This window comes from Dendrobates tinctorius, unplaced genomic scaffold (genome assembly GCF_039654945.1).
Source record: "Dendrobates tinctorius isolate UK_male_01 unplaced genomic scaffold, ASM3965494v1 ptg000107l, whole genome shotgun sequence".
NCBI classification, from domain to species: domain Eukaryota; kingdom Metazoa; phylum Chordata; class Amphibia; order Anura; family Dendrobatidae; genus Dendrobates; species Dendrobates tinctorius.
This window is the reverse complement of record NW_027361775.1, coordinates 12,898,498-12,917,426: the sequence shown is the minus strand read 5'-3', so window position 1 is coordinate 12,917,426 and position 18,929 is coordinate 12,898,498. Positions and strand designations below refer to the sequence as shown.

The 18,929-nt window shown below is 40.7% G+C and overlaps 1 protein-coding gene across 3 annotated transcripts in view; it reads right to left on the bottom strand.

Moving 5' to 3' along the window:
• The window catches only part of CSMD1 (CUB and Sushi multiple domains 1), a 2,734,739-nt gene that overhangs the window by 1,472,874 nt on the left and 1,242,936 nt on the right, over window positions 1–18,929 (bottom strand). For all 3 annotated transcript variants that reach the window (XM_073589180.1, XM_073589181.1, XM_073589182.1), the window contains exon 4: window positions 1,655–1,849. In XM_073589180.1, coding sequence (XP_073445281.1) covers window positions 1,655–1,849 — 195 coding nt within the window. The remainder of the gene's footprint in view (window positions 1–1,654; window positions 1,850–18,929) is intronic.

Below are 18,929 nucleotides of genomic sequence, written 5' to 3'. Positions count from 1 at the left end.
TCCTCAGAGAAAAAGACTTTGCTAAAGTCTATTTCTGTAAGGGTGGTAGAGATAAATTGGATTCCTAATTGTGACACAAAATCAGGAATCTGTAGCTCATAAACTTCGGGGGGTGAGGTTTACTTGGGGGTCAGTACTGGTATGCGCTTGTTCATTTTCTGTCCTGGAGAGTCTGTGAGTCTGTGTAGCAGTTCATTTTCACTTGAGGTGAGCAGGAGTAAGATGAAAAATAAAGGAAAGTGGTATCCTCTTTTCAATATCAGTATTGAAGGAAAGGAAAGCATATGCCTCCATAGCTGAATACCATGATTGGGAGCTGGACATTTTTTCATGTATATGCTGTTTGTATGTACCAAATTTTATTCAGGTGTGTGAGAGTGTGAGTATCTGGTGTAAACTTTTTTATTTAGAAAAGAAAAAAAGAAAAAACTCTAGATAGAAAAAGATAAAAATAAGATAAAAAAGTATAAAACTTTGTAAAATAAAAAGCAAACTTACTAAACGGATGACAGAAAAAAATTATTAAGCGCACGCAACTATTTGACACTAACTCTGACTATATTCTGGAAAAAAATGTTTAGTATTTGCAAATTACTAGTGCTTTTTTTTTTCCCTAATCTAGTCCTATCAACTAACCTAAAGAGTGGCTAAAAAAATAAACAGGAAAAGGAAGTCCTGGCCAAAAGCGAACATGGGTGCCCATCACTGATGTGCGTCTGATCAGCTGCTCGACAGCTGGAGAATGCGCAAAATCGAGCGATCAAGTACTGATCAGCTATCGGGGCAGAAGGAGGAGTGGGGTCAGGGTTAAGGAGAGGAGAAAACTGGGAAAATAAGAAACAAGGGAGGAAAAGGTGAGAGAGTGGGATTGAGGTTAATTAAGACAGAATCTATGATCAGAAATGTCTTCTTTCAGGAATCACATTAACACCAGGAGCAGTGAAGGCACAGTCTTGAAAAAGTCTGTGGCACCACAAGGCCCAGCACAGCATAACAAAAGAGCAGTATCACTGCTTTGCACACATCCAAAGCTAGAAGGAGGAAGTGCAGTGTGGTAATACTGAGGTCACATCGCATCTGTGCACTCTGATTAGTGAGATTGATTTCATCATCCGGTTGCATAGCTCAGAGTTGGGCCTGGAAATGCTGCTGTTGCTAGACTCCAGCCTATGATCGGTACTGTTACAGCACTGATCATCGGCTGGACATCAGTATTTCAGGCAATTTCATTACCTGAAACACTGAAAGCGCTGTGATTGGCTCTTCACAATTGAATAGCTACTCACAGCGACTGTAGTTTAATGGAGGACGACAAAACCCTTCCGTGAAGATTAGCCCAGATACCCTGCTATTAGAAACAGCAGGTACCTTTATTTGATCACCGCAACTGCGGTCGTGGTGCCGCATTTTAGCGATGATGTACCCAGTAGATCCAAGGTTGATAAGTACTTGCCAACCATGATTCGCTGGATATATCCAAGGTTGGGAAGGGGTTAAACAGAGATATATGTGATATTTAAATGACACTTTCTATTGGTTTCTCAATTTCACAATTGATTGACTAGAAAGGTGCAAATGCAGATAATTATTTTTAAAATATGTTTTATACATATTACAAAGTAAGTAGCGAACTTACTAAAAGGGCATGTCTTACCTCTGCAAAATGGTGATGGAAAATCCCATGAAGCTCCATTGCCTGGACTTACAATACAGGTCAAAGTAGAATGGCCCTCAAGGATATAACCAGCAAGACAGTTATATCGAATCTTATCTCCAATATTGAATCTTGTTCCATGCAGAACCCCTTTAACAATTTCTCCAGGATTCCCACAAGTATGACTTGGTAACACTAAAAGAAAGTATAGTAAAAAAAGTTAATCATTTCCTTCTTCATATCAATAATAAGAAACCAAAAAGTATTTTCACATTTTTTTTTCTTTCAATGTATCACTTAAGCGTTAGATTAATAGAAAAATTTACTCTGAACATTAGACTTAATACCAAAAAATTGTGGAACCCAAACTCTGCATAGCCAGTAAAAGAATATTTTTTGATTGGTTTCTTTTGACTGCTTTAGGAAGACTAGTGGATTATAAACCATATCAACCTGAGGTAAGAAGCATGGGGCACCTGTCACAGGTTTACTGCGACAGAGAGAAGCCAGAAGACCACAGCGTCTGTTTTTTCCTACTTCTGCACTGGTTAGAAGCACTTCACCTTCATATTAAATGGTGTAAATCTCTTGAGGGCAGAGTAGGGGTAAATCTGCTCTATTGAAAGATCCTGGAGTGAGGGCTCTCAGCTGGGCACTGTTAGCCACTCCGATCTCATGTATAAACTGAGTCCTGGCTAGCACTCATTGTCAGAGTAAGCTTTTACTGCATGGCTGTAGGTTGCTGTTGGTGGTTATTTGAGTAGGCGGTTGGTGAGTTTATCTGTTACTGTTGCTAAGTTTTGAGTGTGTGATAATTCCCTTTCTTCTCCTACTTTGGTCTAACCCCATCCTCCACTTCCCAGTGCATACATCTGTTATATTTGTGTGTATATTTGTATGTTTGGTATTTTTGTTACCCCTGTTCATATTACCTTGTTATTCTGGTTGGTGTATTACAGTACACTACTGCTCCCCTCTCCCCTGGGTGGGGGAAGGGTACAGACTTAGGGTCGATTCAGGAGCTACGACAAGGTAAGTGGCACCAGTATCTTCACCATTGGAAGTAATTTGTGGCACAGGGTGAGCTAGGGTGCCCTTAGCGTTAGGGACAGGTAAGGAGCCCCTGGTCCCACGACACCTAGCAACAACATTGTGACAGCCCCATTATTGTAATAAATACAGCTAATCTACTTACTAAATCATTGTATTTCATTAACTAAAATACAGTAAGAATAGAAAATTTTGTCAGTTTATTAATTCATTTTCACTATATTATGTTAACCCTTCATGACATACGCCATGCATGTACAGCGCTTGTCGTGTCTCTCCCTTTGATGTGGGCTCCAGCACTGAGCCCACATATTTCCTGGCACATATCTTGGTTTGAACAGCTGACATGTGCCCATAAGAGCCACGGGTATAATCGTGATCCACCCATGGCTGCTAACCTATTAAATGTCACTGTCAATCTCTGATAGCGGCATTTTATGTGATCACGCATGAAGCACGTCACTAATCCTGCTGAATCACATGACCCCGGGTCACCGATGGGTTGGAAAGACTGCCCGGGGTCTGCAGCAGACCCCTGTGGTTGTCCTTACTGTATTGCTATGATTGCTATGAGCACCGCATAGCAGAGGAGATCAGGAGATTGCAGCTTCTAGTCTCCAATGGAGACTATTGAAGCAAGTGAAAAGTAAGAAATAGTTTTAAAATTTATTAAAAAAATAAAAGAAATATAAAAGTTCAAATCACCCCATTTTGCTCCATTCAAAATAAAACAATTTAATTAATTTGGTATTGCTGCATTCAGAATCGCCCGCTATATTAAGATATAAAAAGAATTAACCCGATTGGTAAATGGCATAGTGAAAAAAATTCAAAACCACAGAATGACTTTTTTTTGGTCACAGCATCATTTCATTAAAATGCAAAGACCGGCAATCAAAAGATTATATCTACACCAAAATGGTGTCATTAAAAACACCAGTTCGACATGCAAAAAAATAAGCCCTAACCCAGCCCCAGATTATGAAAAATGGAGATGCTACAGGTCTAGGAAAATAAAGCAATTTTTTTTTACCAAACTTTAGATTTTTTTTCATCACTTAAATAAAGAAGAATCTATACATGTTTGGCATTGTCAAACTCGAAATAACCTGTGGAATCATAATGTCAGGTCAGTTTTAGCATTTGGTGAACATGGTTCGAAAAAAACAAACAGTTGTGGAATTGCACTTTTTTGCAATTTCACCGCACTTGTAATTTTTCCCATTTTCCAGTAGACAATATGGTAAAACCAATAGTGTTGTTCAAAAGTATCACTCATCCTGCAAAAAATATGCCCTTACATGGTCATATTGATAGAAAAATAGAAAAGTTATGGCTCTGGGAAGCAAGGGAGCAAAAAACAGAAATCCAAAAATAAAAATGGACTGCGACATGAAGGGGTTAATCATCTGAATTTTTTTTTCCTTTTAATCTAGTATTAACCAAATGATGATCTCTTTAAATTTTTTGTCAAAACATCCATCCATTTAATGCTATTGGTCACATATGATGAGAATCTTAGTCAGACTTTCAAGATGCACTTTGACACAGATGAAAACAGGATGCTTCTTCTTCACAGGGTTTGAAGTATTAGGTGGATGTTTAAAGAGCAAAAGAAGATGAAGATGAATCTTACTAAGTTTGTATGTACGCATGTATGAATATTGTATGTATGCAACATAAATTTCTAGACTATGTAATGTTGGACCATCTTGTTAAGACAACAAAGGCTATAATATGGCAGCACAGTTTTAAAATCGAAAGGCATATGAGCAGTACAGTGGCTCAATGGTTGGTGGTTACTCTTATTAAAAGGAGTTTATGCTTTAGAGCTGCTCTTCCTACTAAAGAGGAAGAATTCAAAGAACATGGTATTTCATTGTTATAGTATTACATTATAATAAAAGGGTAGTTTTACTAATCGAAATGTGCTTGGAATCCTGGCTAGTAATGCCTGATAATTTACTGTCTGAACCATTGAGACATTTTTGTTCACCTCTCAGAGACCCTATAAATGCTCTTGCTAGAAAACCTCTCTGCACAACTCATAGTGACATAGTGACATAGTTACAGCATATACTGTAGGTTACAAAATAACAGGTCCATCAAGCTCAACATTTTTACACCAGTTATTCATTCTATATTGCTAGTCTATTTATAACCCACAATGACATTGGTACTACCTCTTGTGGTAGAGCATTCCATAGTTTGACTACTTTTACTGCAAAGAATCAATGACGATTTATATGTCAGAACTTGTTTAACATTAAAATTACTAACTCTAAATGATACAGAATTGCTAGCCTACATTAGCACAGAATTAGAGCCTGTTTAATCTAGGTCTTTTGGGGCTCTTGCAATATGTTGCATTCAAAAAAATAATTAGATGGTCGAAAAATCTATTTATGTCATATGTAATTCTAATTTAAGCAAAAGATTCAAACTACTTTAGTCTATAGTCCACCATTACAGCCGAAGTGTTTACTTCTGAGGCAATAATCTTCTGCCTTTCATATTGTGTACCTAACATGCTTAATAAGCCCGTGTAATGTCAATATATTGTGTCATGACTCATGTCATGTGGGTCTGTGAGACGTAATGACTAGAGGCATAGAGAAGGCCAAGATGTTGGTCAGAAGAATCCTTGCAAACAAGTAAATATTACCCTGGCCTGACCGCCATGGAGGAAATCACTGGATGCTGGACCAGGGCATTTTGAATATTTTTACTCTTAACTACTAGGATCATTTCAATGTGATGAGTAGGTGAAATACATGTAAGTAACAATTTTTTTATTACATCTATGAACTATGCTAAAACCAAAATGAAAATTATGGTGAAACTGCTTTTATAGACTTTTTTTTACATCACAGTGTAGAGTTATGCGAATGCAAATGCACGGTCATCAGAGTTGGAAGTTCTGGCCTACCATGAAAAGTCCTGACATTTCAACTTGAGTGGTGGTGATAAGAATTAATTTTTTATATCTTGTTTTTATTATGTTCTGTTGTATGGGGAGACCCCAGAAAAAAATGAGGGGCATTAAATTTGAAGAGAATAACTTCTCTGCAAATTACATTTTCTGAGAAAATCCTTGGAACAGGCAAATTTGAATTTGTATAATCTGATCATCTTTGCTTTATATATTATTATAGTCTTTTATATTTTGGTCTACTCCTCATACCGCTGTTTCATTTACTTTAGGCTGCAATCTTATGAATAGTGATAAGTCAGTATTTTGTGCCAAAGACACTAGTGGAAATTTTACTTCTCTTTCATTTAGACTTCTATGTTTTGCTCAAAAAGTACCACAATACTGAATTTTCGGGGCAAAAAAAGTATTTCCAAATTCGTTTGAGCACAACATACATGGTTAAAGTAGGTGTTGATTTGCTATTGATTTACTGTATATACTCGTGTATAAGCTGACCCATGTATAAACCGATCCCCCTCATTTTGCGACAAAAAACTGGGAAAATGTATTGACTCGCATATAAGCCTAGGGTGGAAAATGCAGCAGCTACTGGTAAATTTCAAAAATAAAAATAGATGCCAATAAAATTAAAATTAATTGAGACATCAGTAGGTTAAATGTTTTTGAATATCCATATTGAATCAGGAGCCCCATATAATGCTCAATACAGTTCATAATGGCCCCATAAGATGCTCCACACAAAACATACCCCATATAATGTTCCAGAAAGGTTAATAATGGCCCCATAAGATGCTCCATAGATTATGCCCCCATAAGATAGTCCATAGAATATGTCCCTATAAGATGCTCCATAGAATAGGCCCCCATAAGATGCCCCATAGAATATGCCCCCATAAAATGCTCCATAGATTATGCCCGCATAAGATGATCCATACATTATGCCACCATAAGATGCTCCATAGAATAGGCCCACATAAGATGCCCCATAAGATGCTCCATAGAATAGGCCCCCATAAGATGCCCCATAGAATATGCCCCCAAAAAGATGCTCCATAGATTATGCCCCTATAGATGCTCCATAGAATACTCCCATAAGATGCTCCATAGAATAGGCCCCCATAAGATGCCCCATAGAATATGCCACCATAAGATGCTCCATAGAATAGGCCCCCATAAGATGTCCCATAGAATATGTCCCCCATAAGATGCTCCATAGATTATGCCCCCATAAGATGCTCCATAGAATACCCTCATAAGATGCTCCACAGAATAGGCCCCCATAAGATGCTCCACAGAATAGGCCCCTATAAGATGCTCCACAGAATACGCCCCCATAAGATGCTCCACAGAATACGCTCCCGTAAGATGCCCCATAGAATAATACCCATAAGATGCTCCATAGAATACGCCCATAAGATGCTCCATAGATTATGCCCCCATAAGATGCTCCATAGAATACCCCCATGAGATGCTCCACAGAATAGGCCCCCATAAGATGCTCCACAGAATAGAAGCATAAGTATCACTGCAAGCAAATGTATCGCGAAAATGCAGGCTTTACTACGGCAGTTAGTCTCGGCAGGAGTCAGGACCCCACACTATCTACCTGTCTCTTTTGGGTATGTTTGCTGAGTAAGCCATTCTTATTACTTGGACCTAGCTTTTCTTAACCTATCTTACTTCTTCACCATGTTTACATATGCCCTCACAGTATTTGTTCCTTTAGTCCTCACTCTTCTTCGCTATCCCCAAACGCCAGCAGCCTCTAACCAAATAATCATATCCCCTTCCCTCTTTCCTCCCCACCTGACCTCCTCTGCTGAACTGCACCTCAACCTCAAATCTTTCCGAATGAAACATAAAACAAGCTTCCCACTCTCCTCCCATCTGCTCTCCCTTTCTCTGCTTCTCCTCACTACTGGCGACATATCTCCCAATCCTGGACCCCCACAGCTCTCACCCCCCACTACTTCCCCTTCCTACCGCTCCCTATCTAATAAGAACTACCACAATCTTTCCAACTTAAAACCTGTGCCATTGACACCCAACCCTCTGCTCCCTCTCTCGGGTGCACTTTGGAATGCCCGCTCCATATGCAATAAGCTCCATGTGATTCATGACCTCTCTCTCATCTTGCCTTCCTCAGCCTCACAGAAACATGGCTGACACCCTCTGACACCGCCTCCCCTGCTGCGCTGTGTTACGGCGGCCTCCACTTTACCCACACACCTCGCCCTGGCAACAGACATGGTGGAGGAGTGGGTCTTCTCCTTTCTTCCAACTGCACCTTCAACCCCATCCCACCTCTTCCCTCCCTAATCCTCCCCTCTTTTGAAGTCCACTCTGTCCACATCTACTCTCCCTCCAACTTCCAAGTGGTCGTCATATACCGACCTCCAGGCCCGACCACTGCCTTCATTGACCAATTCTCCACCTGGCTTCTTCATTTTCTTTCAACTGACACCCCCACTATCATCATGGGTGACTTCAACATCCCCACTGATACCCTTCAGTCAGCAGCCTCCAAACTCCTGTCCCTTACTTCATCCTTTGGACTTACTCAGTGGTCCTCCTCAGCCACCCACACAGAAGGGCACACATTAGACCTGGTCTTCACCCGTCTCTGCTCTCTTTCTAACTTCACCAACTCCCCTCTCCCTCTATCTGACCATCATCTACTCACTTTCTCATCCCTGTCCTCCTCACCTGGCACCCATGTCCAGCAACACGCACACTCCCGCAGAAACCTTGCACACCTAGACACCTACACGCTCTCTGACTCTATTCTACCACTGGCATCCATATCCTCATTCCACGACACAGACAGTGCCACTGCTTTCTATAATGCCACTCTCGCATCAGCTATTGATACGGTTGCCCCTCTCATTCATGGCAGAATGCGACGTATTAACAGACAACCCTCGCACAATAACACCACTAAAAAGCTCTGGCGAGTGTCCAGGATTGCAGAGCGGCGCTGGAAGAAAACAAATTCGAAAGATGACTTCACCACATTCAAACAGGCAACACTCGATTTCAAATCTGCCCTCACCTCTGCTAAACAGGCCTACTTCATAACCCTCGTATCTTCCCTATCTTACAACCCAAAACAGTTATTCAAAACTTTTAACTCCCTCCTCCGCCCACCACTGCCTCCTCCAACCTCCCTCATCTCTGCCGAGGACTTTGCCACACACTTCAAAAACAAGATTGACCAAACAAGTCAAGTCTTCATCACTCAACCACCACAACCCCGTTGTATACCAGACCAATGCCCAAACCCCATAACCTCACTCTCCAACATCACTGAAGGGGAGCTTAATCGCCTCTTCTCCAAATCGCACCTCACAACCTGTGCAATTGACCCCATCCCATCTCACCTCCTCCCCAACCTCACCACCACACTTATCCCATCCCTAACCCACCTCTTCAACCTATTACTAACGTCCGGTACCTTCCCTTCTGCTTTCAAGCATGCCACAATCACGCCTATCCTTTAAAAGCCAACCCTCAACCCAACCGCTATATCCAGCTATCGCCCAATATCATTGTTTCCATTCGCTTCCAAACTCCTGGAACAGCATGTCCACGTTGAACTTTCCTCCCACCTATCATCTAACTTGCTCTTTGACAATCTACAATCTGGTTTCCGCCCCCATCACTCCACTGAGACAGCCCTGACCAAAATTACTAACGACCTACTTACAGCCAAATCAAATGGACAATACTCTATACTCCTGCTTCTAGACCTGTCCTCTGCATTTGACACAGTTGACCACTGCCTCCTACTACAGATCCTCTCCTCCTTCGGCATCAAAGGCCGTGCCCTATCCTAAATCTCCTCATACATTTCCAACCGCACATTCAGCATCTCCCACTCCCACACCACCTCCTCATCCCACCCTCTCTCTGTTGGAGTCCCCCAAGGCTCTGTTTTAGGACCCCTACTCTTCTCAATCTATACACTTGGTCAACTCATAAAGTCCCACGGATTCCACTACCACCTTTATGCTGATGACACTCAGATCTACCTCTCTGGCCCAGACATCACCTCTCTGCTGTCCAGAATCCCAGAGTGTCTATCAGCCATATCCTCCTTCTTCTCTCGCTTCCTCAAACTCATTGTAGACAAATCTGAACTCATCATCTTTCCTCCATCTCACAGATCTTTTTTACCCGACCTAGCTATAACAATTAATGACATCACACTTTCCCCAGTACCAGAAGTCCGCTGCCTCGGAGTAACCTTTGACTCTGCCCTGTCCTTCAAACCGCACATCCAAGCTCTTTCTACCTCCTGTTGCCTCCAGCTTAAAAATATTTCCATAATCTGTCCTTTCCTCAACCCTTAATCTACCAAAATGCTTGTGCATGCCCTCATCATCTCCTGCCTCGACTACTGCAACATCCTTTTCTGCGGTCTCCCTGCTAACACCCTTGCACCTCTCCAGTCCATCCTTAACTCTGCCGCCCGACTAATTCATCTCTCTCCTCGCTACTCCTCCGCTTCTCCCCTCTGCAAGTCTCTTCACTGGCTCCCATTCCCTCAGCGTATCCAGTTCAAATTGCTAATACTGACCTACAAGGCCATCTATAACCTGTCTCCCCATATGTCTCTAAACTAATCTCCGGATACCTTCCCTCACATAATCTCCGGTCCTCCCAAGACCTCCTTCTCTCCTCCACACTTATTCGCTCCTCACCCAACCGCCTCCAAGACTTCTTCCGAATAGCCCCTATTCTCTGGAATTCTTTGCCCCAACAAGTCCGACTATCAACCACATTTGGATCCTTCAGATGGAACCTGAAAACCCACCTCTTCAAGAAAGCCTACAGCCTGCAATGACCCCGCTACCTCCTTCTCTCTCACCACTACCGGTGATATCACCTCAACAATACCGGAACTGCTGCAACCCACCAGCCTACTGTCTCCTTCCCCACCATCCTGTAGCATGTAAGCCCGAAAGGGCAGGATCCTCTCTCCACTCTGCATCTGTCTGTCATTGTTAGTTTGTTTACTGTAAGTGATATCTGTAATTTGTATGCAACCCCTTCTCATGTGCAGCACCATGGAATCAATGGTGCTATATAAATAAATAATAATAAATAATAGGCCCCCAAAGATGCTCCATAGAATAGGTCCCCATAAGATGCTCCATAGATTACCCCCATAGAATAATCCCCATATGCTGCTGCTGCAAATAAAAAAATGACATACTCACCTCTCCGTCGCTGCTGGCTAAGGACCTGGCACCTAAGATATTCACCTATCCCCATTCCCACGCTGCTTCCTACTGTTTGCCACGTCGTCTCTCAGTGACATTCAGGCAGCAGAGGGTGTGGCATGCACTAACAACGTCACCGCGCCCTCTGATCTGAACATCACAAACAGAGGACGCGATGGCTGCAGCGACAGGCAGTATGGGAATGGGGACACGTGAATATCGCTATACTTACCCTCTCTGGTGCGGTCTCTGCAGCCCCGTTCTCCCACGGTCTCTGGTGCCTGCCTTCAGCAATCACTTGATACCACTAATTAATGACATGAATATGCGCATATTCATGTCTTTAATGAGCGGTACCACGTGACCACTGAAGGCAGGTGCTGGAGACCGTGGGACAAGCAGGGGGGCTGCAGAGACTGGGCAAGGGGGGTAAGTATGATCTCTGACACCCCCGCTCCCCCTCCCCCGCCGACCCCCAGTATATGACTCACGTATAAGCCGAGAGGGGGGACCTTCAGCCCCAAAAAATGGGCTGAAAATCTCGGCTTATATGCGAATACAGTATTTACGGTATGTTTGTTTTCAATTTCTTACATTATATTTTAACTAAGAACAGTTTTTGAATATTGTTTTTTATTACTACAAAAATAATTCAGTATTTGTTAGGTGTACTTGTGATTTTTACACCCACATTCAGTACTCGCATAATACTTTTTGTCCTCATTCACACCAAGATAAGGTCAGAGATATGATACTTATTACATTATTGTGTTCACCTGTGCTTAAACAAAACAGTAAAACCTCTAAACAATATTTTGTGTGATGGAAAAGAAGTGATTACTGTACCACAGAGAAGTCCAAGTTTTATCTTGTTATGTATCTTTTCACATAGAAACTTAACACTATATTAACTATTTATATATCCTTGGGAAAAGAACTATTGCTTGCTTACATGGAAATGCACTGTGTTAACATAGGGAAGCATTCCAGAATTATGCACAGGAATGCATTTTCTTTCATCATCTATTCTTTAACAATTATAGCAATGAAACAAATATCTGTTATTAACACGTTTTAAAGCAAAATGTACAAGGTGTGATAATGTTGATGGCTTACTGCACTTGAAATTGTTTTTATTTCTAATGCATTTTATTCTTTTTTGGAAGTGAATTAATGGAATATACTAGATGTGCTAGCAACAACAATATCATTGATGCCAGCTCTGGACAAATTAGTAGCATCTATTTATAACATGCTGTTTATAGATCCTTATGAAATGTGTCATAGTAATCTGTAAGAAAAACAGTTAGGAATTCTCTTTATAATTTACAAGCTATTGTACAGTAATATGTCTTAAGGAAGTTATATTTCTACTATAACTAGGGCATGACACTGTGATATCCATATGTTTTAAGTATCGATATAAGGGTACATACTTCACTCACACTCCGCCCACCACTTTTTTCCAATTTCAACCTCAATTTTAGGTTTTGCTCCCACTATTAGTATTTGGTGAATTTTTGATGCTCAATTTTTCATATTTCTAATGCAGTAATGCAATTCATTTTTCATATTTCATGTTTACATGCTATGGCACTACAGAGTGCTTCCTTTTTTGCTTGAGTGCATATGAGTTGGTGACTCTAGGTTAAGCACCTGTTCACGTTTAGTTTAGGCTTGGATGTGATGGTCAGTTTTTTAAATTTGTATTCATTAACCTTCAGACTGAGAACTCTGCCTTTTAGCCGCAGGCATTTTTAATCACATATACTTCCAGATATGCAAGCCATTTTGCACAGCTGTTGTATATTCATCCAGTATTCTGTAGCAGCATATATCCTGCAGTTCCAACATTCAGTTTTTGACCTTACTAACAACATCTGGTTCTGGTGTCACTATCTGGACATATGTTTGTTTGGGTGCCAATCAGATGACCTCTTTGACAGCCAATGAACAATGTGCTGTAGTAACAAAAAGGTCTGTGCTGTAAAAATTTTCTCTCTCTCATCTTGTCTCTTGTCAGTGTTTATCTTTTATCCCTTCATTTCTGCCATGCTCATATTAATAGGCTAATCTTGCAGTACTCAATATTTTCCATGCCCTGTTGGATTGCAATTATTGGTCCTCCCCATAGTACCATCAGCTAATCCAATGCTATAATGAATAGAAATAAGACTTCCTTGTCTGTAAAATTCTTGGACTCATAGAGTACTGACATAGTAGCCGTGTTCTTGTAGTACTACAGTGGGTACGGAAAGTATTCAGACCCCTTTAAATTTTTCACTCCTTGTTTCATTACAACCATTTGGTAAATTCTAAAAGTTCATTTTTTCTCATTAATGTACACTCTGCATCCCATCTTGATGGAAAAAAAACACAAATGTTGAAAGTTTTGCAAATTTATTAAAAAAGAAAAACCGAAATATCACATGGTCTTAAGTATTCAGACACTTGTCTCAAACACTCATATTTAAGTCACATGCTTTCCATTTTCTTGTGTTCCTCCTTGAGATGGTTCTACTCCTTCATTGGAGTCCAGCTGTGCTTATTTAAACTGATAGGACTTGATATTTAAAGGCACACAACTGTCTATATTAGAGCTCACAGCTCACAGTGCATGTCAGACCAAATGAGCATCATGATTTCAAAGGAACTGGCCAAGGAGCTCAGAGACAGAATTGTGGCAAGGCACAGATGTGGCCAAGGTTAAAAAATAATTTCTGCTGTAGTCAAGGTTCCTAAGAGCAAAGTGGCATCCATAATCCTTAAATGGAAGAAGTTTGGGACCACCAGAAATCTTCCTAGACCTGGCAATCCAGCCAAGCTGAGCAACTGTGTGAGAAGAGCTTTGCTGAGAGAAGTAAAGAAGAAACCCAAGATCACTGTGGCTGACCTACACAGATGCAGTGGGGAGATGGGAGAAAGTTGCACAAAGTCAACTATCACTGCAGCCCTCCACCAGTCAGGCTTTTATGGTGGAGTGGCCTGATGGAAGCCTCTTCTCAATGCAAGACATATGAAACCCCACATAGAGTTTGCTAAAAAACACATGAAAGACTCCCAGACTATGAGAAATAAGATTCTCTGGTCTGATAAGACGAAGATAGAACTTTTTGGTGATACTTCTAAGCGGTATGTGTGGAGAAAACAAGGCACTGCTCATCACCTGCCCAATACAATCCCAACAGTGAAGCATGGTGGTGGTAGCATCATGCTGTGGGGTGTTTTTCAGCTGCAGGAACATGATGATTGGTTGCAATTGAAGGAAGTATGAGTGCTGCCAAGTACAGAGAGATCCTTGATGAAAACCTCTACCAGAGTGCTCTGAATCTCAGACTTGACTGAGGGTTCAGCTTCCAACAAGATAATGACCTTAAGCACACAGCTAAAGTAACAAAGGAGTGCACTCAGAAGAACTCTGTGACCACTCTTGACTGGTCCAGCCAGAGCCCTGACATAAACCCAATTGAGCAGCTCTGGAGAGACCTGAAAATGGATGTCCACCAACATTCACCATCCAACCTGATGAAACTGAAGAGGATCTACAAGGAAGAATGGCAGAGCATCCCCAAATCTAGGTGTGAAAAACTTGTTGCCTCATTCCCAAGAAGGCTCATGGCTGTACTAGCTCAAAAGGGTGCTTCTTTTCCATACTGAGCAAAGGGACTGAATACTAATGACCATGTGATATTTCAGTTTTTCATTTTTAATAAATTTGCAAAAATTTTTACATTTCTGTTTTTTTCAGTCAAGATGGGGTGCAATGTGTACATTAATGAGAAAAAAATTAATTTTTTTTGAATTTACCAAATGGCTGCAGTGAAATAAAGAGTGATAAATTTGATAACAGCCTTCAGCTTGTCTGCATCATTGGGTCTGGTGTCTGTCATCTTCATCTTGACAATACCCTATAGATTCTCTAGATCAGGCGAATTTGCTGGCCAATAAAACATAGTGATAGTGTTGTTTTTAAACCAGGTATTGGTACTTTTGGCAGTGTGGACGGGTGCCAAGTCCTACTGGAGATGAAATTTCCATCTCCAAAAAGCTTTTTGGCAGAGGGAAGTATAAAGTGCTCTAAAATTTCCTGGTAGATGGCAGCGCTGACTTTGGTCTTGATAAAACACAGTGGACCTACACCAGCAGATAACATGGCTCCAAAAACCATCACTGATTGTGGAAACATCACACTAGACGTGAAGTAGCTTGGATTGTGTGCCTCCCCACTCGTCCTCCAGACTCTGGGATCTTTATTTCCAAATGAAATGCAAAATTTACTTTCATTTGAAGCCAACACCTTGAACCACTAAGTAACAGTCCAGTTATTTTTCTCCTTGGCCCAAGTAATACTCTTCTGGCAATGTCTATTGGTCTTGAGTGGCTTGGCACAAGGAATACGACACTTGCAGCCCATGTCCTGGATACATCTGTGTGTGGTGGCTCTTGAAGCAATGACTCCAGCAGTAGTCCACTCCTTGTCAATATCCCCAAATTGTTGAATGGCTTTTCTTAACAATCCTTTCAAGGCTGCGATTATCCCAGTTGTTTGTGCACCTTTTTCTACCACACTTTTTCTTTACACTCAACTTTCCATTAATATGCTTGGATACATCACTCTGTGAATAGTCAGCTTCCTTAGCAATGACCTTTTGTGGCTTACCCTCCTTGTGCAGTGTGTCAATGACTGCCTTCTGGACATCTGGCAAGTCAGCAGTCTTCCCTATGATTGTGGAACCTACTGAAACAGACTAAGGGACCTTTTTAAACACTTAGGAAGCATTTGCAGGTGTTTTTTGTTAATTATTCTAATTTACTGAGATAATGGCTTTGGAGTTTTCATTGGCTGTGAGACATAATCATCAAAAATAAAAGAAATAAACTCTTGAAATAGATCACTCTGTTTATAATGACTCTATATAATATATGAGTTTCACTTTTTGTATTGAAGAACTGAAATAAATTAACTTTTTGATGATATTCAAATTTTGTGAGAAGCACATGTATAACCTATAGATAGAACATTTTGCACTAAGCACTTTGTAATATTCATTAAGCAATTTAACAAGCATGTTAATTTATATCATATGTGCATATCTCTAATTTAAGTAGTAATATAGCTTGTATTCATTTAATTTACCCTGTGAGATATGAGTCAAGAAATATGAATATTATATGAGACTTGACCTCCTTATGACAAAGAAACTTGGTTTTGTACTCTAATAATAGTGCACACCTGATATTTGTAGTCAATTTTAAACCTGCATCTCCATTGGAAAATATTTTTAGCAACTTATGTATGTTTAATAAAGTTAAAAAGATTTTATAAAAATACTTGACATTGACTTCCCTTCATCTGTCAGGGTATATACAGTATTAATGGAAGTGTGATTCAACTAGGCCTGTGGAAATTTTGGTTCTAAAAGTTTATTAAGACTACAAGTCACTCCATTGTTTCATAACTTTCACAGTCACCAGAATAGCTCTAGCTATATCCCAACAGTTAAATCAAACCTAAAGATAGATACACACATATATACATAATATACATGCATATATACATAAGTGGAAATAAATGTATTCAGATTGACAATAGATATAAAATAAATATCAAGATGCTTAGAGTCAGGCTATTTTAAACCCTAGACAGCATTTGACAAAGGGCTAAAGATGCAAATGGAGCTAGTAATAATAAATTCAAATGCCCTGTGTACCCAAAGTCATAGATAAATGCATTTCAGACCATATATAAATGCACTAGCAGCATAGCAACTGCAATATATTGGAATATATCACAGTGGCAGCATGTCAGTATAGATTGAACATTTCAAATGTGTTAAAAGGCTGCGTACAAATATAGTCTGCAACAATAGGAAAGACCTGCTGCACCTTCAACCTGTCAAATGAGCATGATAGCAGAAATGTATGGCTAAAAATTCAGAGTTGCTAATCCACTGCTATGTGTAGCACAAGTGATCAGTTGTTTACAGACTCATGTCAGGGTCTACTTAATCCAGTAAAAAGTTTAAAAAAAAGTTTTTAGAAAATATGAAAAATAAAAAATATAAAATTTCAAATCACCTCTATTTGCCCCATTAAGAAAAACAGCAACAGTCCAATCTATCACAGTTTTCAATAAATTAAATAAATTAATCCGATCGGTAAATGAGTTAACAAGCAAAAAATCTAAATGCCAAAATTATAATTTTTTGGCAGTCGCAACATTGCAACATAATGCAATAAACGTTTATCAAAACATGGCATCCACACCCATATTGTATCTGTAAAAATGTCAGGTCAGGGTGCAAAAAATGAACTGGAGCACAACCCCAGATCCTAAGAAATGCAACATTACAAGTTTCATAGAATGGCAGAAAAAGCATACAAAAAAATTTCTTCAAATTTCTCTTTTTGCATCTTCAACACATCCATAATTTATTTTTACTGTTTTCCAGTACACTATGTGGTGAAATGAATTATGCCATTCAAAATTGCAACTTGTCCTGCAAAAAATGCTCTCACATGGCTATATTGACAGAAAAATTGAAAAGATATGGTTCTTTGATGAAGGGATTGTCTGGGATATCAAGATAGAGGTAGCACCTCTGGTGGAGGGCTTGCCATGTCCTTTCTGGACAGCTCTCACATCTTTGGCCCTCATCTGATGCTCAACTCTCAAATGTAATTCCAAGTAGCTGCTAGCATGCAGTAGTAGGTACACCCTTGAACACCGCCTTCGGCAGGCGGGACTACCTAGGTGAGGGTAGCTCTCAAGTTTCTTTGAGATCTACAGTGATTTTCAAGGGTTTGCCTACCCATGCATGTAAAGACTGGATATGGCAGACTGTGCGGAAGAAACCATTCAAGATTCAATGGACAGACAAGCGATTCCCAGCACAGCATTGTGGAGTGCTGAGAGGGTGAAGAGAGGCACATATAGGATACTGCTGGCCATCCACTGCTCCCTGACCTATCTCCAGTCTCATATAGTTCTTGCCAGTGGGGCTCGATAGGTACGTGTGAGAGAGTGAGGTTGATGACTTGCGCAACTCTTCCTCACTTTAATCCAAGTTAATCGGAAGTCATGACCTTAAAAACTGCATATCCATAGTCCTGTGGGAATGGGAGAGTGACAAAGCAGCAGGTGTGGAATTACTGGAGGCTGTAGTCACGAACCTTCAGGCAAGCAGCCCAGGCCACATGGTCGCTCCCCATTGGACGAAAGCAGCAGTGGAGATCGGCAGCCTCCTGGGTGTCTGAACAGTTCTGTTTAGGATCACTCTGCTCACCTCAATCGAGGATGGGGCTAGAAAAGATGCCTCAAACATAGTCTGCTTCATTTCAACTGGCCAGCCTACGGCAGCTGGTGGGTTTCCCATACAGCGGTCGGCACGCAATAAAGAAAAAAAATGATAGTACTCAACCTTGGCACATGGAATGTGAGAACTCTGCTGGATAATACTAAGGCAGACAGACCAGAGAGAATAACAGCATTGGTTGCTAGGGAGTAAGCTTGTTATAACATTGATACAGCAGCTCTCAGCAAAACATGCCTGGCAGACAAGGATCAATTGACAGAGCATAGTAGTGGATATATGCTTTTCTGGATTGGTTGAGGCAACACTGAATAACGAGAAGCTGGCGTGGGATTTTCTGTCAAAACTCATCTTGTTCATAAACTTACAAGGGTTCCAGAGGGCACCAACAACCATCTGATGACACTTCAGCTCCCACTCACAAACAAGAAACATGCAACTCTGATCAGTGCCTATGCTCCCACTATGGCTAACCCGAATGACATTAAAGATAAGTTCTATGATGAACTTGACACACTTATTTCAGCAATCTCACAGGCAGACAAGCTCATTATACTTGGAGATTTTAATTCCAGAGTGGGAACAGACCATCAAAACTGGGAAGGGGTCATTGGGAGACACGGCACTGGCAAGTGTAACAGTAATGGCCTGCTGCTCCTCAAGATGTGTGCAACACATGACCTTGCCATCACTAATACCCCATTGCATTTACCCACACGCAAGAAGACATCATGGATGCACCCACACTCGAG